Genomic DNA, 23,836 nt, shown 5'->3' with positions numbered 1-23,836 from the left:
CTGGTGCCCAGGGGCACTGGCGTCTGGGGCTGATCTCAGCCAGTGAACTCAGGGTCTGCTTGGACTCCGGTCCTGCTCCACTGGCTGGGAGCTGTGAGACCTCATGGGAGCACTCTGGGCCCGCGTCTCTCCAGGGGAACGCAGAGCCCCGACCTCCCGGCTCTGGGAACTGCTGAGAAAGGGACCCGCTGTGGCAGGCGCACGCCAGGCCTCTGTGGTGCTGGTGTGGGCTCCGCAAGCATTTGGGCTATGAGCAAGAGGCGGCTGGTTTTGTTTTTATCTGGATCGTTGGATAAGAAAAGCCTGGCAACGTGGTTATCTGATTTAGGTGTCAGCTCTGTAGAGAGGTCTGTATGGAAATATTCTGACTACACGGGATTTAAAACTAATTTTGGGTTAGTAGCCAGTTAATAGCATTGTGTGTACCCTTTTCTCAACATTTTATGCAACCCTTTTTTAAAGAGAAAAATGTTTAATTTCAAGAACATTGAATTTAATTCAATGTAATTCAATGTAATGTAATGTAATTTTCAAAAAACCCCAAAAATTTAAAGAAAAAAAATTAACACCCACATCGTACTCTTTAAAAGTTGCCATCACCCCTCTGTCCCTCATCATTTTGATCCCCCGAGGGCTCCCCTTGGGGGCACCAGGGGAGGGAGGGTGAGGGTCTCTGCCAGGGGAGCACCTGGGATGCCCCTGAGCCACCGCCACCACCACTCACAACAGGATGGGCCTCAGGTGGGTGAGGTCTCCGGGACAGACTGACCTCCTGTTCCAGAGGAGCGTGACCCTGCGGTTCCACGCGTCGGGAGCTCCCAGCCAATGTCTGTGTGAGCTCCAGGACAGTCGTGGCTCCCCCTGACTGTGCGCCCTGTGGGGGTCAGGACGCCCCCTCTGGAACCCTGTGGTACACGGAGGGCTGGGACCTGGGACCTCAGGCGGGCACTCCGTGCCCCCCGGCCTCAGTTTCCTTACTCAAAAGTGGGACTCCAGTAGCTGTGCAGATGGGTTAGTGCTCTCGGGGTACAGCAGTGATGGCAGGGCACAGGCGGCAGTGCTCACGGCAGCCCCCCGCCCCAGGAGCACAGCCCCCCAGCCCCGCTGTGTTCTGACTCCTGCAAATCACGACGTGCACGTCCTTACTCCGCGAGCTTTCCTAGTCGCCCCTATACAGGCTGTGAGGCCTGACGACAATCAGAGCACACGGAAGGTGGCCAGCCTCACTTGGAGTTTAGAAACTGCAAATTAAAACCAATCATGAAATATATTTTTCGTCTATCAAGATTGGCATAAAGGAAAATGCTCGATAAAAATCCACCAGTAGGGATCCCTGGGTGGCGCAGCGGTTTGGCGCTTGCCTTTGGCCCAGGGCGCGATCCTGGAGACCCGGGATCGAATCCCACGTCGGGCTCCCTGCATGGAGCCTGCTTCTCCCTCTGCCTGTGTCTCTGCCTCTCTCTCTCTCTCTCTCTGTGTGACTATCATGAATAAATAAATAAATAAAAAATCTTTAAAAAAAAAAATTCCACCAGTACTGGGGGCACCTGGGTGGCACCGTCAGTCAGGCGGCCGACTCTTCATTTCGGCTCAGGCTCATGGGATCAAGCCCCACGTGGGGCTTTCTGCTCAGAGTCTGCTTGAGATTCTCTCTCTCTCTCAAATAAATGAAATCTTAAGGAAAAAAAATCCACCAGTACCAGTATGGGAGTTAGGAAAGACACTGTCACAGCCTGCAGCCACGAGCACAAGTTGGGCCAACTTCTCCAGGGCGATTTGGAAACACCGTGCAGAAGTCAAACCACTCATACCTTTGACCCAGCGATTTCACTTCTGGATTATTCTGACAACAGACTCCCACAGCCCTGCATGAACACAGGATGGCTCGCTGCAGCACAGTCTGGGAGCTAAGACCACAGGCCATTTAAACATCAATGAACACGAAGTGTTTCAGGTAAAGAACGTCGTCACGAGTCGGATCACCGACCTCTCGGGGGTACCGAGCAGAAGGCCCAGGTGGGAATGAAAAAGCAAGCTGCCTACTGGTGTGATGCACACCCTACGTATTTGCCTCTATGGCCACAGAGCGCAGGGCATGTGGAAGAGGAGCAGGGACAGGTGCGGGTGGCCTGGGGGACGGAGGCGGGACGGGGGGTGGGGACGGCGGGGGGCGGGAGGGGTGGACTGACTTTTCACCAAACCCTGGGCACCATTCGTGGTGCGGGGCACAGGTCGCCGAGGTCTGCGCCCCCTTAGCCCCAGCGGGCATCCCGTACCCCGAGCGTGCGTGCGGGGACCCCTGGGGGGCCAACGGCTCTAACTGGCCCTGCCCGGTCACCCCGGCAAACCGCACTCCCAGAAGCGCTGGCGCCCCGGCCTCGCCTGCTGGGTCCGGCTTACCAGGGCAGCTGCTGCTTGCCGGAGGGGCCGACGCTGTGATCTTCGGGTGCTGTCCTGGCTGAGCGCATGTCCCCGCCAACCTGGTGACTTATTCATGTGTCATCCTGAGAAAATCCTTCCAATTGGATTAATATTGTAGTTAAAAAAGAATCATTGTAGATAGTTGTTACTTTTTAAAAATTTAGATTTATTGCTGAGAGACACAGAGAGAGGCAGAGACGCAGGCTGAGGGAGAAGCAGGCTCCATGCCTGACGCCTGATGCGGGACTCGATCCCGGGACCCTGGGGTCACGCCCTGAGCTGAAGGCGGACGCTCAACCACTGAGCCCCCCAGGGATCCCCTATAGTTGTGATTTTTTATTTTATTTTATTTTATTTTTTTTTAATTAATTATTTATTTATTTATTTATGATAGTCACAGAGAGAGAGAGAGAGGGGCAGAGACACAGGCAGAGGGAGAAGCAGGCTCCATGCACCGGGAGCCTGACGTGGGATTCGATCCAGGGTCTCCAGGATCGCGCCCTGGGCCAAAGGCAGGCGCCAAACCGCTGCGCCACCCAGGGATCCCTAGTTGTGATTTTTTAAATCACATCCCAGGTTGCCCTTCTTGTGTGTGATTCCTCAGTTCTGATTCTGTGTATTTTTAGGTTGGATTTTAAGCCATGTGACTGCCTGGGGGCACCTCAGCGGGCAGCTGCCCCCACTGGGGGGTCCGTGCCGCCCCCACTCGCCCCCACCCGCGACGCCCTGCACCCCTCCGAGGGTTGGGTCTTGCCGTGAATGACCTCTCCACAGGCCTGTTGCTCGAGCCCCGAAACCCCCTCACGTAGCTTCCAGGAAACTGCCCATGTTCCCACCGTCTACGCAGGGCAACAGCTTGAGAGCACACGACGCCTCCTGCCTCCTCCCGGGATACTCCTTCCTCAGCACCTCCCCGGCAGTGCTGCTCCAATCCCACCTCCTCCCGGGAATCTCGATCCCCCCCCCCCCGCCCCCCCCCCCGTCCCCCCCGCCCCCTCCCCCAGCTGCAGACTCAGGGCCTCCCTGGCTCCATTCTTCCAGTATCTCCCTGCTCAATGAGATTGAGCACCTATTGTATACCTGCTTGTGCTGACCAGGGGCGGGGCAGGGTCAAGGACGGTGCCCCACCCCAGCCCCCAGGATGGCGAGAGCTTAGCGGGGAAGGAAGGGCCCTGAGGTGGAGGCAGGTGCTGGGAAAGGAGGTGGGGCAGAGGTGTCTGCAGGGGCAGGCTGCAGGGGGCTGGGGGGCAGCAGGTCACAGCCCCGGGGCCCTGCGGGGGAGAGGGGACAGAGGGCTGGGGTCAGGGGATGGGCCTGGACAGAAGGCAGCTGGGAGTGGAGGGGCCCAAGGCCTTGGACAGGATGGAGCAGGGGCCACTGGGACCCTAAGGCCCCGCGTGCACTGGGTCACCCAGCAGCGGAGCAGGCACGGGGGTGGGGGTGCGGCCGGGCCTGCTGGGGGCAGGATGAGGCGGCTCCAGTCCCACCTCGAAACCAGGGAGCACGAGCACCATGTGCCATGAGAAACACCATCTAAGAAAAGTGGATCTCCATGTTTGATCACAGATGTCCACACCATTCAACGATTTCCTTACCATTTTTGAGCGTCCACGATCCCTACTGACAACGCACCGAAGATGGGCAAACGCAGGAGACCCTTCATCCCAGTTTCTAGAAGGGAGCTTCCAGACTGCTTATTTGGGGACCAATGCCCCACATTGTGCTTTGCCGTAAATGCTTAGGATCCCACACTCACGTCTCGAGCTCCTGCCTTCCTGACAGTAGCTTTGAAGATACTAGTGAGGCTTAAAAAGGTTCCTTCCCCAGGGGCCGCCGGGGCTCAGCGGTGGGGCGTGTGCCTTCGGCCCAGGGCATGACCCTGGGTCCCGGGATCGAGTCCCGCTCGGGCTCCTGCAGGAGCCTGCTCCTCCCTCTGCCCGTGTCTCTGCCTGTGTGTGTCTCTCAGGAATAAAGAAAATCTTGAACTAAAAAATATCCTTACACAAAGTGAGTATCATACAGGTAGTTCAGTCCTGAACGCCCCGGCTACGAGGGGAGCAGAGGTGTGCGGACATGAGAACACCTGAGTCGCGTTCACGTCCACCTCCTCCTCTCACCCCCATGAATCACAGGGTGAACCAAAAGCCACACGGGATGTTCCGTCCTGCTGTGTCACCACAGGGCGCCGTCCGCCCCGACCTCCCGGCCTCCCCAAGCGGCGCCTGAGCCCTCCGCTGGCAGAACCCAGACACGCACGCCCTTCCCAGGTGCGACGCTCGGGCCGGAGGAGTCGCAGGGTTCAGGCCCCTCCGCCCGGGCCCTGACAGCGAGCTCAAGGACGCCGACATCGGGTCAGCGTGTCGCTCCGCAGCCGTGCCAGGCGCACCGCGTGGCAGGACGGTCACCAAAGGCCCCCGGCGCGGGGAGGGGGTCAGGCGCGCTCATTCACTTCGCCGGGTTGGCCTGTGACCTGTGCTGCGTGGGGCCCGCCGCGATGGCCCCCCACGCAGGGCGGGTTCGGCCGCGCCCACGGTAGGCAGCTGGCCGCCCACTCACTGCGGGCCTGGCGCGGCGTAACCGTCCCCTCCCACGGGCTTCCCGACCTGTCTGACGACTGTTTCCCAACTGGCTGCTGCGGGCCTCCCCGGCCTCCTCCGCACTGCCGAGGCCCAGGTCGCACGGGGGAGCAGGCAGCAACAGAGACTGATGGCAGCCCGCTGCCCCGGCCGTCCCCCGGACACCTGGCGGTGGTCACCCGCACCCCTGCCGTCGCAGCCCACTCCCCGCCTGCACTCGCCCGTCCGAGCCCAGCCTCGCACCTTGCCAAGGGCCGGCCCGGGGGCTGGGGACACAGGAGCAGGTTGCCTCAACCCCCCTCCTCCCACACAGGCGCCCCCCCGCCCGTGGCCCCTGGAGCACCCCCACCCCTAGCACGGCACCTGCGGCTGTCCACCCCTTCCGCCCTCCAGCTGCTCCCGTGGCCACGGGCCACCTGCGCACCCGGACCACTGCGCCCCGGGCACCGTCCTGCCCTCCCTGCCACATGCCCTGGGGACCACTCTTTGCTAGGACGTTCATCACAGGGGATTCCCAGGCTTCACCGACACACCTACACGCACAGTTTAAAGGACAGAAATAAGGTGACTAGACACGGGGGCACCTGGCTGGCCCACTGCTGGAGCGCACGACGCTTCATCTGGGGCTTGTGAGTGTGGGTTACTTGAAAAAATAAATAAGAATAAAACAAACACCTGTGCATTCAGCTTAAGCAGCAACGTTGCTGGGACGCCTGGGTGGCTCAGGGGCCGAGCGACTGCCTCCGGCTCAGGGCGTGACCCCGGGGTCCCGGGATCGAGTCCCGCATGTGGCTCCCTGCATGGAGCCTGCTTCTCCCTCTGCCCGTGTCTCTGCCTCTCTGTGTCTCTCATGAATAAATAAATGAAATCTTAAGAAAAAAAAGAAAGAAACAGCATTGCTATCACCTGTTTTTCTAAATAAAGTTTTATTCGCAGGCGGCCCCGCCCCTTGTGAACAGCTGGTCTGTGGCTCTTTCAGGCCGAGAATTGCACAGTGGCGAGAGACGCTGTGGGGCCACAAGGCCGAGGACACTTACTGCTTGGCCCTTTACAGAAACGTGCGCCAACTCTGACTCTGGATTTATGTCTTAAAAGGAGGGACAGGCGGTGGCAAAGTTGCTCAGTTCTCGGTGCCCGCAGTCTCTGTGGGGCCCTGGGCCTCCGCCCCTGCTGTGGCTGACAGGAGGCCGCCGTCGGGCCGGGCCTCAGCTCTTGGCAGGTGGCAGCGTCTGGCCAAGGGTGACCTGAGTGCTGTACACACGCCAGCGCGTCGCCGACGTCTGCACATGGGGGTGTGCGAGGCTTCCCGGGCCGAGGGGCGCCTTTGCGGGATCCTGTCCTGCCGTGGCTCTGGCCCTGCCTCGGCTCTGGCCCTGCCCCCGCCTTCCACGGCCCCTGCCCCCCTGCTTCCTGCGTCCCCGGCCACGTCTCTGCCTCTGGTGACCCTCCTGTCAGGGCCGCGTCGCTGAGGCAGCACAGAATCCTCTGTCAAGCCCAAGCTTTGACTTTGAATGATTACATCTTTCGTTCCGTAGACTCGTTTGCTCTTAAGTCTGTCTGGTCTTTCCTCGTGGCTCTTGGCGTCCCGAACGTCCTCTCTCATTTCCCCGAACCCAGGGAGCTCAGCTACCCCGTCCCGCTCTCCTGCGTCCTCCGCCCCGCGCCCTGCACCCGCTGTGCAGGACGCCACGCTCAGTGGGAATCGGGTTTCTGGGCATCTTTATGGCCCGTCTTGGCCACCGCCTGTCCTTGGGGCCCGAGCAGGTCAGAGTCATGGAGAACTAAGGTCCTCCGACCACGTAGACCTTGCTCCTGGCGCTAAAGGTCCTGCAGGCTGCATGAGGGCGAGGGCCCTGTCCTCGGGGGGCAGAGGCAGGCGGAGCCCGGGGCCGCTCACCTTCCCACCCACGGACGGGGGTGGGGCCCCTCCCCGTCCCTGCTGTCTGGGCAGCATCACCTGTCACATCCCCACCCTAGGTGGGTCCTGACTTTTGTCACTTGCTTTCTAAACACCGTGAGGCTGTGACACCCAGTGTCAAGTTCACGCAGTTTGACAGAGGCCTTGGGGCCAGAGCTGACGGTGGTGATCAGTCAGCAGCCAGGGCTCTTCCTTTGTAGGATTTTTGTAGGGCGCCCAAGTGGCTCAGTGGTGGAGCGTCTGCCTCCGGCTCAGGGCATGACCCCGGGGTCCTGGGACCGCATGGGGCTCCCCACAAAGAGCCTGCTTCTCCCTCTGCCTGCATCTCTGCCTCTCTCTGTGTCTCTCATGAATAAATAAATACAATTTTTTTTTTTTTTTTTTTTTTATTTATGATAGTCACAGAGAGAGAAAGGGAGAGAGGCAGAGACACAGGCAGAGGGAGAAGCAGGCTCCATGCACTGGGAGCCCGACGTGGGATTCGATCCCGGGTCTCCAGGATCGTGCCCTGGGCCAAAGGCAGGCGCCAAACCGCTGCGCCACCCAGGGATCCCTACAATTTTTAAAAAAAGGAATTCTTTACCTTCTTGACATGTGCTTCAAGGATGTGCCTTCAAGCATGACGGTGGCATTTTTTTTTTTCAAAGATTTTGTTCGTTTATTCATGAGAGACACAGAGACAGAGACACAGGCCGAGGGGCCGGCAGGCTCTTCTCAGCGTGGGGCCCTGAGTCTTCTCGCCTGGACTGTGGGTCACGGTGCACACTGGGTGAGGACTTCCTCCTCCTTCACGCTCCTTCCCGGGACCCTTCAAGGGGCGCAGTCTTCCTGGGACACGTCCCTGCCGACAGCTCAGGCCGTGATCCTCTGCCCGTGGCTACGCAGTCCCCTGGGCGGGATGGTAGTAAGACCCAGGAACCCGATGCGCTCTCTGTATCCTGTCCTTCCTCAAGGTTGTCTGTCTTGGGCACGGGACAGCCACCCGAGTCACCAGGACGGCTGCCGATCTCAGGCTTCTGCGTGAGGTTCCCTCCTCATTGGTCCACCGTGACCCCCCCACGCTGGTCCGGCTGAGGGACCTCCACTGGGAGCCGGCCAAAACCAGTACCTGATGGAATCAGATCCAACTGGGGACCGTGTCTGAGGGAAGTTGGCGGTAAGGACGCACGAGTTGGACTGTTGCTCACACCACGGCGGATTGGTCTTCACTGGCTTCTGTCAATGTCCTCTGCTGCCTACGGTACAAAGTTGGGCACTTTGCTGTAAGACTTGTCTGGTGTTCTCCAGGGGTTAAAAATGGAGGGTCCCAAGGGGCCCTGAAGGCAGGCACACTGGGGTCCATACACCGCAGCGTCACCTAGAATGTGGTGGGCAGCGCGGGGCAGGCAGGCTGCCCTCCTACAGGGGCCGTTACGGGCCGTGATCATGGCGGTTGCATCCAAGGGACGCCACCGGGAGTTGGGGAGATTTTTTTTGGTAACGGCCCTTGTCTCTTCAGTCCCCAAACACTCCCTTGTGGTGCTTTTTCAACCCAAGGGAAACCATTCAGATTACAGAACGTAAGAAAGGTCCTGCCCGGGCTCAGTAGGATCTATCAGCTAGATCTCTCCTGCAGGAAACAGGGCAAACAGATGGCCCTACCGAGGTCCATCCCAGGCCTTCAGGGCTCTGAATTGGGACCCGGACCTAAGGGCCTCTAATAGAACATGTTTGGTCGTAACTAGACCAGTAAACTCCCTCGTGCTGATGATTATCTAAATAGGCCTCCTCCGAAAAACCCTGGTTACCTGGGGAACGCAGGCCTTCCTACCCAAGGGGGCTCCACAGGGTCCCTCTGGCTGTGCCGGGGGCAGCTCCCTCACTCCTGTCCCAGGTTAACGGCTGTAACTGGAACCATGGCCTTGGGTGAGGCTACCTCAGGGCAGGGACTTTAACTAATCTTCCCAAGCAGCTGCCGAAAGTCCCTTTGGGGGAAATTCTTCTCTTCTCTGGCCACGGACTGTCTACTCCCCCTTGTTGGCGGGAAAACATGGTGTGTGCTCCTCCATCGGGTCTGCTGAGCTCTAGAACCGGGGGCCCTCTCTCCTGCCTTCCGGCCCCCTCCTCCTGCTCTGCGCCATCCTAGGTGCGGCCTGCACACTGGCTTCTAGACCACCCTTGATTCTCCTCCCACCCTCCTCTCGAGGAGCCAAGAACACATCCTGGACTTAACACCACCCACTCCATGTTTCTCCACCAGTGCCCCAGGTAAAAGCTGACAATGGGGAACAAACTGACTTTTAAACAGATCCAGAGGCGCCTAGGGGCCTCAGTGATTGGGCGTCTGCCTCGAGCTCAGGTCCTGCTCCAGGTCCAGGGACTCCTCACCGCGTCGGGCTCCCTGCTCAGCGGGCGTCTGCTTCTCCCTCTGCCTCTGTGTGTTTTCTCTTTCTCTTGCTGTTTAAAACTTCCTAAGGTTTTAACAAATTTTCCAAGATTCTTTTGACTCATTAAGTCTTTTTATTTGGCATGTTAAGTTCCTCTGGAAGAACTGTTAAATAATAAGCCTTAGGTTATATTGCTTGGGTAAATGCTGTAATATTGCAGAGAGGATATGCAATTCCTAAAGTCTTCGGCCATCACTTGGTATAAGGCCATCACTTGACATTCTGATTACTGAAGTGCTGTGTGGCAGAAATAACCAGATTTCCCTGTCAGCTACGTTGTGACCTCTCAACAGATCTTTAGCCACGGCCATTTTTGAGTTTTTCATTTACAGTTACTGTTCTTATTCTCTTGAAAAATGGGTTTGATCTTCAAGAGGATTCATACAAAGGACTGTTAGGAAAAATACAGGTATTCAGTATCTTTAGGATCATAAAACTGAAATTAGTAAGAATTTCCAGAACTAACTAAACTGAGAATGATTACAGTTTATGACTCTTGTTTGAAACATTGCCAGTTCTTTAATATTTGCTCTTTGCTCTTCCAGCCTGAGGAAACTTTGTCTTAGGACATCAGCGACATATGGGAATAATAAAGTATTCCTCTGCCAGCAAACTGAAGCCTTTAACTTTTCTACCTGAACCCTCTGAAATCCTAAAGGTCCTGGTCAGTGTCCTTTCTTCCGTGGCGACCATGGTCATTTGCATACATTCAATAAGAACCTGTTCTTGTAACAGGACACCACTGGAAACATCGGTTATTTTACCAAGGTTTGGCGGAGCGTCATCTTTGAGAGACAGGCGTAGACTCAGATATGACTAAGCAGCTTGAAGGAATGAAGGCTGATTTTCTGAAACCTGGAGCCGTAAAGCCCCTTGGAGATGTTGGCCGGATACCTGGGCCGGAGCTCCCAACGGCCTCACCAGGGAGTAAAGAATGTCAGTTCCTGGCAGGTGCAGGAGCCTCAGGATACCCTGGGGACCTTGAGAAGAGGAATACGCCCAAATCTACAGGCATTACAGGCATGTCTGACAAGTACTGGACTTGGCTTCTGGCCTGGAGAGGCTACCAGAAGTTCAACCTAGAGATTCCTTATAAAAATTTCCAGCAAAGTGGATTCTGAAAGATCTAAATGATCAATCTCTGTTCCTCCTGAGCTTATATAAATCATTAGGTCACGTTTTGTTAAAACTGGACTCGTTTTACAAATGACTAGGTCCCGATTTGGCTACCTCTGTATACAGGTGAGGGCTACGGTAGAGAGAAAACGTTTCAGTAACACGTCTTTGTAGATAGATTCTAAGCATTGAGACTCAAGAAAACTGGATTATTCTTTTACCGATAAGGGGTTCTTTGGGTGAGAGTTGCCCCAACGCATTCAACAGAGTTATTAGTTATTGTCCCTTTGGAGTTACTATGTGGCAAACCTTTTCTCCTATAGACCTATCAATCGACGGAGACTATAATGCTCTATTAAATTATTTACTCAAGGCCAGGTTAATTCATAAATCTCTAAATGAATATGCAAACCATATCCTCCGGAAACCTGACTTGACAGACACTAGCAACCCACCCCATATAAACCCCACAGACATGATTTATTTTTATTTATTTATTTTTTTAATTTTTATTTATTTATGATAGTCACAGAGAGAGAGAGAGGCGCAGAGACACAGGCAGAGGGAGAAGCAGGCTCCATGCACCGGGAGCCCGATGTGGGATTCGATCCCGGGTCTCCAGGATCGCGCCCTGGGCCAAAGGCAGGCGCCAAACCGCTGCGCCACCCAGGGATCCCCACAGACATGATTTAAAGGATTGGGAGTTGGGTGCCTGGTGGCTCTGTGGATGAAGTGTCTGCCTTCACCTCAGGTCATGATCCCGGGGTCGTCCTGGGACCGAGTCCCACATCGGGCTCCTTGCTCAGGGGGGAGTCTGCTTCTCCCTCTGCCCCCTGCACCCCCACCCCCACCCCCCACTCATGCTCTCTTTCTCATCACTCTCTTTCTCAAATAAATAAAATCTAAAAAAAAAACATAAAGGAAGGGGGGCTCCTATAGCAGGGGGTTTAACTCCAAAATGGAAGGGCCTCTTCGGGGTCATGTCACGTGGCCCCACTCCTCGGGGGCTCATCGGCCTACAATAAAACCTGTATCTCCGTCAGGGGAAACCAACGAGCAAACTCACGTGCCTTCTTATCCCTGTGAACCAGTGGAAGACCTCAAACTTCTCTTCAAACAACAGTAAAGAGTTGGAGGGCGAGTTTGGTTAACTAGCAAGGGTCTTTTTATTCAGGCTTCTCTTGCTCATCATAGTATCAACCTCATTTTGTTGTCTTTATGGTGTCTCCCTGCCTGGTGCCCAGACTCCTTCAGGTGCTTCCGCACCTCTAGTTGAGAGACGACCCTTCCTACTCAGGGAGGCTCCACACGTCGCCGACCTTGGGGTAGCTGCCTCTGCCTTCAGTGACTCGATACATAAATTCCCCGACTGACGGGTGCCAACCCGCGGGCAGGGACACCTCCAGGCCCCTACTCAGCAGGAGGAGGTTACAGACCTCGAGGCCTTCCACCCTCAGCAACCTTAGAGATCGAGGGGTCCAAATCGTTCAGGGAGGGACTGACGCGGGAAACAAAGGCAGAGGGAGATGTAGGTAAAATTAAATGTTCGTGGGCAGCCCAGGTGGCTCAGTGGTTTAGCGCCACCTTCAGCCCAGGGCCTGATCCTGGGGTCCCAGGATCGAGTCCCACGTTGGGCTCCCTGCGTGGAGCCTGCTTCTCCCTCTGCCTCTGTCTCTGCCTCTCTCTGTGAGTGTCTCTCACGAATGAATAAATAAAATCTTAAAAAAAATTTAAATGTCCGTATAGCCTGCAGCCTATTGAGAAACACTGGGGGAGGCAGAATGGAACGTTCCTCCAGGAGGCTCCAACTGTCCTCCCGTCACCGCCTCACTGGAGGGATGCACAGCCTTGGTTCGGCCGCAGCCGGGCCTCCAGGGTCCCGCAAGTCTTCAGAGCACAAAGGTCCCTTTGGAATGTTCTGTATGGCCAGTCTCCCCGACCCCTACGTGTGTAATCAGTTGCTCCTCACACTCCAGGGCCGCAGCTCACCTGTCGTCCTGCTTTAATAAACCCACCATTTTGCCCCGAAGACATCTCGAGAATTCTTTTCTGGCCGTCGGGTCCAACCCCGCCGGCCTCACACTTGAAGACTACGTTACAAGGTTGGGACTAACCACGAGAAGCGTAAGAAAGGCAGCCGAGGAAGCGGCAGGAGATGGCAAATGCGACCTTCCCAGCGAAGGGCAGGGGGAAAGGAAAGCCGTTCAAAGCATGCGGAGCAGAAAATACAAACTAAGACGGGGCGGGCAGGGGCCCGGCAGGCTCTGGGGGCGCGAGTGGGGCGCAGGGGACGGTGCCGGCCTTCCCATGGAGGCCGCCCCCCCAACAGGAGGGCGCGGGAAGGCGGGAAAGGGGTCAGGGAAGCAGGAGCCCGAAGGGCTGAGGCCGGGAAAGCAGAGGCACCGCGGGGGGAGGGCTGCGGAGCTGCGGTGGCCACCGGGAAGCCGGGGACAGCGGGAAGCCGGGGACAACCAGCAGGCGCGGCCCGGCCCGGGTGGCGCCAGGCCCACTGCCCCAGGCACCGCCCCCGGAGGAGCCCGGGGATCAGCTCTGCGGGCAAAGCAAAGTGGGGCCGCGGTCACTCAGTCGCGGCGGCTGGGACGGCTGTGTGGCCACCCGGGCCACCGGAAAAAAAAGGTTTGGCCCCTATTTTATAACATATACCGTGATGAATTCCCAGTGATCGTGGCTTTAAACACAAAAACATGAAGCCATGACGTTAGAAGAAACCGTGAAAGAAACCTGTCTCACCTTGGGGTGGAACAGGCCTAAATATGGCACAAAATCCAGGGAGGATTAACAACATGCCCAGTGACTCAGGAGCATAAAGATGAAAAATACGTGTGTGACAAAGACCAGTGTAAGCAAAGTCAAAACCAGATGAGACACTGAGGGGGGCTGAGATCTGTAATTCTGTCTCAGAAAAAGCCAGATTTCCACCATAAAGATGAGCTCCCACAGATCAGTGAGACAAAGGGAGCAAACACCACGTGCAAAGGGGTGAGAACTGGAGACAAGAAGACCGAGGCCACCACTGCCAGTGTGACGGGTCCTGCGCACCCGCACCTCCAACCCACGCACCTCTCCAACCCCACCTCCCCTGTGTGCACCCCTGTGCATACCCCCACCCCCCTCCTGCGCATACCCCCGCATGCACCCCCCACTCCCCCCATGCACATCCCTGCACACACACCCCCACTCCCCCCATGCACACCCCTGCACTACCCCCCCCGCGTACCATCCCACACCCCCACCTCCCCTGCGCACACCCCCTACCCCCTCCTGCGCACCCCCCACATTCCCCCCCATGCACCCTGCACCCTTGTGTGCCCAGGAACTGCTGGTGTCCACACAGAGCAGCTGGACACCTCCCCAGTGAGAAATGCATCTGCTTTCTGACAAAGCAACGCTCCGCCCCTCGAATTTACAGACACCCTGGAGAGAGTGTGTACAAGGCCATTCACTGTAACATGACGTGTGGGACAAAGGTTGGAAATAATCTATAATGTCCGCTGCAGGACACAGTCACGTCGGTTCACGTGCGCATGACGGAGCGCGACCGCGCGGGCAGAGAGCTGGGGCGAGGGCTCTCCCTGCGCTCGGATCCCCCAAGGGGTGCGTGTAGCTGCCCTGGCTTGGCCTCGGCCTTTGGGCCACGTGGGGTCATGCGGCTCCCCAGAGGTGGGCCCTCCGGATGGACGCTGCTGGACACCCAGGACGACCAGGCAGGACCAGGACCAGGACGGGGTCATGCTCAGGAGGCCGAGCAGAACAGAGGACGCCTGCGTCTCCTGGCCTGGAGGCTCTGGCTCCCTGCGGAGGGGGCCTGCACCACGCCGCGGGTGGGGACGCGCACGGCACCGGGCTTCAGCGCGGGAGCCCACCCAGGCGGGAAGGGCTTAGCATGTGCGCCTGCACTTCAGCCTGGCCGTGGCCACCGTGGCCACCTTGCTGTCCCCCAGCCCTGCCAGCAGAGGCCAGAGACACACTGTCTCCCCTCCATTCTGACCCCTGGCTCTAGTTTGTCACTAAGTTCCTCCTGCCGGCTTCCCTGTTGCCTCTGGCAGAGCAGGGTCGCTGACAGGAACCCAAACTCCCCTCCAGCTTGAAGGACTGCCCTGAGCCAGCAGGACCCCCGACCTGACCTTCAATGCCCACCCGCATGTACCCAATGACCTTTGTCCCACACAGTCGTCCCATAAACCAGGAAGTGCTTTCTGCACTTTGGAGATAATCTTCCGGACGCATGTGGGGTCCTCCCGGGGCCGGGCCTCCCTGAAGTAAGGCAGTCGCCAGCACCGTCTCTGCCCTGTTGGGGCCCAGGAGCCCGGGAGCCTGGGCCTCAGTCTACCTGGCTCAGAGTCGTCCTGGGAGGTGAGGCCGGAGGGGCTGGATCCCAGGTCCAGCAGCTTCCACGTGTCCTGGAGGGGACTGCTAGCTGGTGTTGAGGAGCTTCGGGTGTGGTGGCCACTCTCCTTGTGGGGTCCGGGAGCCGGGCGTGGCCTTGGGGACCGGTTTTCTTTCTGTCGAGTTGACCTGTGTTGTCGCTATGAATGTAAAGATGTAGGACATGTAGCCCCCAGTAGGCGACCAGAGAGCGGGCCTGGCCAAAGGCAGGCTGTGGGGTGGGGCTCTGGGGACAGGCTGGCCGGCGCTCCTACGGACGCCGGACGGACATAGCTGCCTTGTCGGGCAAGGGCAGTGTGGTCTCCATGGGAGGTGGGACCTGGAAGGACCGATGCCTGTCCGGCTGAGCCAAGGCCCCGCCGAGCCCTCTGCGGGTGCACCTCTGTGGTCAGGAGCCGGCCCCGTGCCCAGCACCCCAGGGAACCCACTCGCCAAAGGGACCAGCAGGTCCTGCCACCCTGAGCGGCGTCTGGTCCATCACTCACGGTGATGGCCACCTGCCAGGACACCGGGTGCGCCGCTCCCCGGGGTGGGTCCCTGCGCCGAGACCGGCCTGCCGTACCTGCCCGGGCTCAGCCGCCCCCGCTGCGCAGCCTGGCGGAGGATGGCTGCTGCCGACGGTCTGGGCCACGCCGGGCTGGACGTCTCCAGGGCGGGCAGGGACACGTTCTTCCCTGAGGTGCTCCGAGTCCTGCGTGGGAATGCAAGCAAGAGGATTTCAGCGTCGGGGTCGCTGCTGGGGCGTGTTGCCGAGGTCTCCCTCAACATCGGGGAAATGTTGTCCCCGTGTTTCTGGGATCGGGGACTCCTGCACGTCGGTGACAAGCCAGAGGGAGGGGTGTGGCCGCGTCCACCTGAGCGCCCGGCCTTCAGCGTCACGGACCCCTCGTCAGCGTCAGGGGAGGAGGCCCCGGGCCTGGCAACTTGCCGGCGGCCTGAACCCCCCACACCCACCTGTGGGGGCATCTGCAGGACGGGGGGCACAGGGAAGGGAAGGAGCCGAGCCAGGCAGGTAACCAATAACGCTCAGGTTTATGGGTGATTTGGGAGATTTCCTTCTAATAACATGTTTAAAAGTTTGATCAACGCAGGCGGTTTCACGGTTACCAAGAGCTGGCGTGTCAGTGCATCTCCCACCAGAGGTGAAGGGGTCCTCCAGAGGCGGGGGTGCAGGTGAGCGGGGCTCTCGCAGGGGACAGTGTCATGCAGGGGAGGGGTCCCCTGGGGCAGGGGTCCTCTGCTGGAGAATGCCAGGGTCTCCACCCCTCCCTGTGGCTGGCCCTGCCCAGCGCCTCAGGCCGGTGTTCCCCATCGGGCAGACCATTGTGGGGGCCGTGGCGCTGTCCTCGCTGTCCCGTGACTCAGCCCCTGGCCTCGCGGAGGGCTTGTGGAGCCCGAGTGCAGCCCCCCTCCCACCGGGCCGTGCGTGGCAGGAGAGCTCAGGCATTGCCAGGCTCTGGCCACCGCTCGCCTCCTCCCACTCAGTGGCCAGGCCCCGAACCGGGATTCCTTCCCTCTCACATCCCAAATCCATCCCACAGCGAGTCCCGGCTTCAGCGGCCTCCAGATCGGGTGCCTCTCCTCAAAGGCCGCCTGCCCCTCTGGACCCAGGCCCCGGGTCGGCGAGGAGCCTCGGCACGGCCGCCACTCTAGGGGCTCACGTCACCCCGGGCGGCGCAGGCATCCACCTCCCAGCCGGCTTTCTCTTTGTTTTAAATAAATCGAAAAGGCAAGCCACACATGGGAGACGATCTGCAGAACATGGGCGGATAAAGATTAGCCATAAGCCTTTTAAAGCCCCCGTATCCTTCTAGGAAACGGAATGTCACTGAGTGAAACCCTAGACACAGGTGCACAGACGCAGCGCTGACACGCGCCTGCTCCCTTGCACCAGCTCGGTACAGGCGAAGCGTCTAGTCGTGGGGAAAGGCTTGGGAAGAACAGGACTCTGAAGGCAGCCACACGCAGCCCGTGCGGGGCTCAGGCGCCAGGCCCCACACGCCTGCAGCTGGCACACCCGCGGGCCTGAGCTCCAGCAGACAGAATTCAACATGTGTTCTGGGTAAAAACTCAGCAGAGTTTTAAAGAAAGAACTTTAAAATGAGGCACCGTCTGCTTGAGGCCAAACCATATGGAACTGCTGATATTCAACCATGTCTGACTTACAGCAAACCATCTACCTGGACATAAAATGCATAAAGCATTTGGGGCACCTGGCTGGCTCAGTCAGTGGAGCGTGTGACTCTTGATCGCGGGGCTGTGAGCTTGAGCCCCACGTTGGGTGTAGACATTGCTTAAAAAAATAAAATCTTTACCAAAAAAAAAATTTCAATAAAGCATTCTATAAATCAGGACGAAGGCATGGGAGCCAGTGACCCTGCTCTCCGCGCTCCATGGGAGTCCTGGCCAGGACAGCAGTGCCAGACAGGACTGTGCAGGGGGAGCCTGGCACTTGCCTCAGACGCGCTCCGTCAGCCCAGAGAACACAGGAAAACCGCTGCCACACGTATTAGCACCAATCAGTTCTGTGGAGTTGCTACGTAGAAAACTCGGTAAGGGGATCCCTGGGTGGCTCAGCGGATTGGCGCTTGCCTTTGGCCCAGGGTGTGATCCTGGAGTCCCAGGATCGAGTTCCGTGTCGGGCTCCTCGCATGGAGCCTGCTTCTCCCTCTGCCTGTGTCTCTGCCTCTCTCTCTCTTTCTCTATCATAAATAAATAAATAAAATCTTTAAAAAAAAAAAAAGAAAAGAAAACTTGGTAAAAGCCAACTATGCTCCTGATTGCCTGCAACAGCGATTCTTGAGATTAACAAACCGGTACAGTCATTGAACACAACACCGTCCAGCAATAAGAAGAGAGCTTGCAAACCATAGGAGGCTGTGGGGGAAACGCAGCTGCATGTTACCAAGAGCAAGAGGCCGATCTGGAAAAGGCTGCAGAGTGTACGATTCCACCTCCGTGACATTTGGGGGGTGGGAGGCAGGCATGAGACAGAGAGACAATCAGGGATGGAGCTGGGGAGGGGGCGGTACACAGGGCAGTGAGGAGTTTTAGGACAGGGAAACTATCCAGCCCAAGAGGGTGGACGCACATCATCACACATGTGTGCAAACCCGTAGAGCGCACAGGAGCAGGGTGAGCCATGATGTGCGCCACGGGCTCCGGGTGACCGTCGTGTGTCCGAGCAGGTCCATCCGTGCTGATATATTTCCACAGCAAAGAATGTACACCAGTGGTGTCCAGACCTGGGCTTGGAAAGCCACACCTGCCAGGCCAAATCCTGCCAACCACCTTGTTTTTGTCCAGCCCACGAGTTAAAAATAGTTTTTACATTTTTAACTAGTTGAAGAAAATCAAAAGAAGAAAGTTGCATGGCATGAAATTCTATGAAATGAAACTTCCAGGACCCATGAAGTTTTCCTGGAGCACATCCAGGCCTGTCTGCTCACCTGTCACCTGTGGCGCCTCCAGGCCACTTGCGGAGCTACATTGCCGTAGAGAACATGAAGCCCTCAGAGGTGTGGTCCTACGCAGTGACCCACCCCCAGCCCTCTATGGAAGAGCTGCATCCGCATCGACACAGCTCAGAAATATAAAGTGGAATAAAAGCGCTGTGCAGAAAGATACATACACAACCAATGTGATTTATACAGATTTTAAAATATCTGCTAAGAGAAACACCAGAGTCAGGAGAGCCTGAAGGGAGGTATCGGGGTAGAACACGTAATGGGGTCTTGACTTTATACTATTTTGTTTATTAAGTTGGATGGTTTACTTCATATCAGTCTTTGTATCTTCTTAGAAGTCCAAAATATTTATAATAAAAATACACAAATTAAAATATCTACCCAGTAAAGATCAAATGGGACAAACGGCTAAGAAAGCTTTGTGAGGATTTTCTAAAAATAGAAACAAGGGCAACCTTGTTGTATGCATTTGTAATAAATTAAAGATATTACAAAGGTATGGGTTTTAAAAAAAGATTTTATTTATTTGAGAGAGAGAGAGTGTGAGCAGTGGGAGGAACAGAGAACGAGAGGGAGTCCCAAGCAGACTCCCTGCTCGATCCCATGACTCCCAGATGAGTCAGCTGCCTAACTGCCTGCCACCCAGGTGCCCCGCAAAGGTATGATGTTTGTTTGTTTGTTTGTTTGTTTATTTATTTATTTTAAGGTATGATATTTAAAAAAGGTCGGCACCAGCTGGGGAGAGGACTCTTCACTGGAGCTGTGTAGAAAATAAATACAGGTCCAAGTCTAGCAATGCCGAGACGCCACCCCACGGTCTGTCAAACACTGGCCTGGCTCTTCCCAAAGGTGAGCATCATGAAGGACAAACCGGGTCAGAAGACCCATCACACATGCATCTACCTCCTCGTACACGCACACACGTGTGCACACTGCACATGTGCACAAACACACCTACACATGCAAACCCCCAAGTGCATCTACATGCATGACTACACAACCAGACACACAGGCACAGGTGTACAAGTGAAAGGCAACGTGGGTCCTAGACTTGTGACTCACAAAATCTGATATAGGATATGTATTAAATTCTAGGACCATATTAATGTTGCTTCCTGATTTTCATTATGTGGGGAGGTGTCCTTGTTTTCAGACATAAAGGGGTTCACTGTCTGCAACTTATTCTCAGCTGGTCCAGGAGCAAAGCCGTCTCACTGTGTGTGTCTCTCTTCCTATCACTCATCAATTTATCCATCCATCTATTCATCATCCACCCAACCATCCATCATGAACTCATGTAACCATTTATCCATCCACCCATCCATCCATCTAAAATGTTGGGAAGGCCGAGGGAGGAAGAGAAAGAATGGTAAAGTAAATGTAGTGATCAGTTAACAACTGGTGAATCTAGGTGAAAGGTGTAATGCTATATTTGTAACTTTAAATTTGAAAATGTTTCAAAATAAAAAAAAATTGATTGGAAAAGACACAAGAATTTAGATGTTTAGCACATGATAAAAACATCAATTCGGGCAGTCCAGGTGGCTCAGCGGCTTAGTGCTGCCTTCAGCCCAGGGCCTGATCCTGGAGACCCAGGATCGAGTCCCGCATCGGGCTCCCTGCATGGAGCCTGCTTCTCCCTCTGCCTGTGTCTCTGCCTCTCTCTCTCTGTCTTTTTCTCTCTCTCTCTCTCTCTCTCTCTCTCTGTGTCTCTCATGAATAAATAAAATCTTAAAAAAAAGGATCAATTCAACGCCAGCAAGAAAAAGGAGGACAATTACTTAAGGGCACTGTGACAGTTAGTGAAACACGACAGCTAGAAGAAATGGGTGGATATTTACCTAAACTCAGAATAGAGAAAAACTACAGTGAAAAAGATCACTAAAGTAGACTGACAGAGCTCATTAGATTAAAAAAAGTTATCTGTAGTTTAAGAAAATGAAACAAGGTTAAAGGCAAATGACAAGTCTGAGAAGGTCATAATGGACAAACAGTTGTTCCTTCGTATATGAGGAACTCTTAAAAACTAGCAAGTACACACACACGTAGAATAATTAGCAAAGCACATGTATAAATAACCCACAAAAGAAGAAATATAAATAGCCGATTACAGACTTTAATACCAATAAGGATATGAGAAAACTTCTAAAAAATGAAAATTTTTTAACCCATCATATTGGTAAAGATTCAAAAATAACACCCAGGGGAGTAAAGCTACAGTAAAACACACATGATGTAATTTGTATTTATCTATGGATGTAATTTTAAGCTTCATTTATTCATTCATTCATTTATCCACTGGAGACACAGAGAGAGGCAGAGACATAGGCAGAGGGAGAAGCAGGTTTCCCAGGGGGACCCTGATGCAGGACTCGATCCCAGGACCCCGAGGTCACGACCTGAGCCAAAGGCAGATGCTCAACCACCGAGCCACCCAGGGGCCCCACGTATGTATGTAATTTAAAAAAACAGCAGGAGGGGAGCTCACGTGGCTCAGTTTGTTAAGCGTCTGACTCTTGGTTTTGGCTCAGGTTGTGATCTCAGGGTTAGGAGGCTGAGCCCTGTGTCGGGCCCCGTGCTCAGCGAGGAGTTTGAGGTTTTCTCTCCCTCAACCCCTCAAATAAATAAAAAAAATCTTTAAAAAAGTGGTAGGGAACACACGGAGATTACTGGTAACTGTGGGTGCTGGCAATTGGAGGCCTTTGTGTTTACTGGATTTTACATTTTCGTAATGAAATGCAATATTCACGTGACTAATAAAAGTCATTAAAACTACATTTCTTAGATAAAGGAGTGTTACCTGGGCTGCAAAGTGGGGCTGCAACTGTCCCAAAGGGGCCTCAAGGGTGGGCAGGGGGTGACGAGGCAGTTTCCCTAGAAACAAAAGGAAAAGGATTTGCTTGCTTTCTGTTTTCACTTTTTTTTTTTTTTAAAGTAAGCCCTATGCCCCGTGTGGGGCTTGAACTCACAACCCCAAGATTAAGAGTCATGTGCTCCACCGACCGAGCCAGCCCAGGCGCCTCTAGGGTCTGCCCTCCGTGTGCGCCTGGCGTCTTGACCTCCCCCGTGCCAACCACAGCACTCCAGAACACACGGTCCCTGTGACACGTGTCACTCCTCTCTCATGGTGTGCGTGCGGGCCACACCATCAACTGCGTGACACAGCAGCAGGCTTGGGGTGCACACAGGTTTCTACAGCCACACGAGGCCTCACGCAGCTTATGTCTTCGGGTCAGTGAATGTGTTTCACAGAAAAATAAGCAGCAGGTTGGGTGAATGAACTGAAAGATTGTGCGTGTAAGAGGCTTCAGCACGCACCGTCTTAGGGAGAAATGGTCACGCAGCCCACGAACACCTGTTCGTTAACTCCGTTTAGGTTCAATTACCTACAAACCATGGAAATTCATCTTCAAGCTGACATACTACAACATACAATTACTGTTCTCAGAATAAGAATCTATTTGGTTAGGCACAAGCTTACTGAGGACTCCAACGAGGCTTCTGTGCATAGGAGTTGTAAATATTGAGGTGGACTGTGCTAGAAACTGAAACGGAAATTTTTTAAATGCTTATTATCTATTCATTTGAAGATGGTGCTGGTGGACACACTGCATATTAATATCTGGGTGGTTATGAAGTTACCTGTGCCACCCTGGGCCTCCTGGGCCGGGTCCTAGGTACTAGATCAGTTTTTCCAGAAGATGAAAGGACATGGGAAAGACAAAAGTTGGAAATGCATTTATTTTCCTTAGTTTCTAATACCTGAGCTTAAAAGCTGTGGACTCTAAAGCCTCACAAATGGCCAACAGGCCCATGGAAATGTGGTCAACGTCCTTAGTCATCAGGGAAATGCAAAATGAAAATCTCAGCGAGAGACCACTTTGCACTCATGAGGACGGACAGAAGAAAAAGGGAAGTGTTGCCAGGATGCGGAGACGTGAGAACCATGCACACTGGCAGGGCATTGTGCATTGTGCACCGGGTGGGGGGGGGGGAGGCGGAGGGGAGAGCGAGGGCCATGTACACCGCAGGGCGGGGGGTGGGGAGAGCGAGGGTGTGCACCGCTGGGGCGACTGGGGTCGGGAGGTGGGGAACCGTGCATACCGCTGGGGGGAGAGCAAGGCCCATGCACACCACTGGGGACCGTGCACACCGCCACAGGGAGAGCGAGACGAGGCAGTTGCTGTGGGAAAAGTTCTACTTTGGTGAAAAGAGCCAAGGGGGAGGGAAGAGACAGGAGAGCAAGCTGTGTGGCTGGTGTGCATCCAGGTCGGGGTCCAGGTCCGTGAGCCAAGGCGACGGGCTTGGGTCAGGTCAGCAGGCCTCCAGCCCCGCGACACCACCTCATGCTCACACTCAGTGTCCCTAGGTCCTCCAGGACTCGGGGACCCCCGCGGGCAGTGCTCTGTTGACAAGCAAACCGCGGGAGGCGGCCCGGGAATGGAAGTGGGGTGGCTGGTGGTGCGGCTGCGAGGCTGTCCCCGTGTCCCCGAGTGAGCCGAAGACAGTGCCAGACGCTGAGCACCTGGGCTAAGGGACAGTATTCCAGAGTGAACCTTCAGCAAGCACACCCGCTGAAAGTCATCTTCTTCGAAAAGGACTTCCTTGTGTGAAAAATGAACTTGTGCCCACTCATCCTCTTGAGTTATCAGAACAAAAGTTCCAGCTCAACTAAGATAAAATAATTTTTTTCTGCTAAAATTACAAATGGAATTCAAGGCAGAGCAACAGGCTCAGAGTCTTCCATTTCTTCCGAGCTCAAACTTTTCTCTGAGTATCTTCAGGGGTAAGGAGACTATTGGATGTGAAGATACTCTTTTCTTCTTCTTCTTTTCTCTTTTTTTTAAAAAAAGATTTTCTTTATTTATGAGAAAGAGAGAGCATGAGAGCATAGGCGGGGTAAGGGCAGAGGGAGAAGCAGATGCCCTTCTGAGCCGGGTGCCCGATGTGGGGCTGGATCCCAGGATCTCGGGGTCATGACCCGAGCTGAAGGCAGACACTTAACCTACTGAGCCACCAGGCGTCCCACAGATGTAAAGATGTTCTTAATGACCTGTCACAAAGTGAATTAATGGGGGAGCCACACTTGATGGCAGAATGTGACCTTGGTTTCCTATCATCTCTTATGCTGTTCACGAAAATATGCTGTTCACGAGCCTGCATCTCGTTTATAGTTACCTTTCTATTATAATTTGATAGAAATTTTATGATTCTATTATAAATTTTATATATATATTAGAAATTTTATAATTTCTATTATAATTTGATGCATGCAATGTTAAAAGTACTGATACACGATCATTTTTGCCTAAATAGTATCTGTGAGCATTTGAAATTATTTGTCTCTTTGGTTTACGGCCATGTGGCAATTGAAAACAAAAAACTGTTACTAGTGAGTATTTGAAAACTGTCTACAAGTTCTAATTCAACCTATTTTCTGGATATTCCATACATTTAATTTTGGAAGACCACTAACCACAGTTGAGTCTGCAGCCTTCACAGCAG

The 23,836-nt window shown here is 54.9% G+C and overlaps 1 protein-coding gene and 1 long non-coding RNA gene across 13 annotated transcripts in view; one reads left to right on the top strand and one right to left on the bottom strand.

The window, feature by feature from the left end:
- The window catches only part of CCDC57 (coiled-coil domain containing 57), a 101,798-nt gene that overhangs the window by 14,592 nt on the left and 63,370 nt on the right, over nucleotides 1-23,836 (bottom strand). For 4 of the 9 annotated variants that reach the window (XM_025468384.3, XM_025468383.3, XM_035720545.2 and 1 more), the window contains 3 exons: nucleotides 21,132-21,205; nucleotides 15,427-15,555; nucleotides 14,809-15,004 (listed from right to left, as the gene is read on the bottom strand). In XM_025468384.3, coding sequence (XP_025324169.3) covers nucleotides 14,809-15,004; nucleotides 15,427-15,555; nucleotides 21,132-21,205 — 399 coding nt within the window. Of the gene's footprint in view, nucleotides 1-2,397; nucleotides 2,516-5,904; nucleotides 8,151-14,808; nucleotides 15,005-15,426; nucleotides 15,556-21,131; nucleotides 21,206-23,836 lie in introns of those variants that run through there. The other 5 variants (XR_004818581.2, XR_004818582.2, XM_025468385.3 and 2 more) reach the window with 4 other exon arrangements.
- LOC118355668 (uncharacterized) lies at nucleotides 1,583-12,708 on the top strand. 4 transcript variants are annotated; one of them, XR_007412747.1, is made up of 4 exons: nucleotides 1,583-1,954; nucleotides 4,554-7,684; nucleotides 7,869-9,162; nucleotides 9,887-12,708. It is a non-coding gene; the product is annotated as an uncharacterized LOC118355668 (long non-coding RNA). The 4 variants fall into 4 exon arrangements; XR_007412750.1 differs by having other exon boundaries at nucleotides 1,586-1,954; nucleotides 7,869-8,155; nucleotides 9,887-12,705; XR_007412749.1 differs by having other exon boundaries at nucleotides 1,586-1,954; nucleotides 7,869-8,177; nucleotides 9,887-12,705.

The sequence above is a fragment of the Canis lupus genome, chromosome 9 (assembly GCF_003254725.2).
Source record: "Canis lupus dingo isolate Sandy chromosome 9, ASM325472v2, whole genome shotgun sequence".
In the NCBI taxonomy this organism is placed as follows: Eukaryota; Metazoa; Chordata; class Mammalia; order Carnivora; family Canidae; genus Canis; species Canis lupus.
Note: the sequence above shows the minus strand (reverse complement) of the source record. Positions and strands in the feature narration are given on the sequence as shown.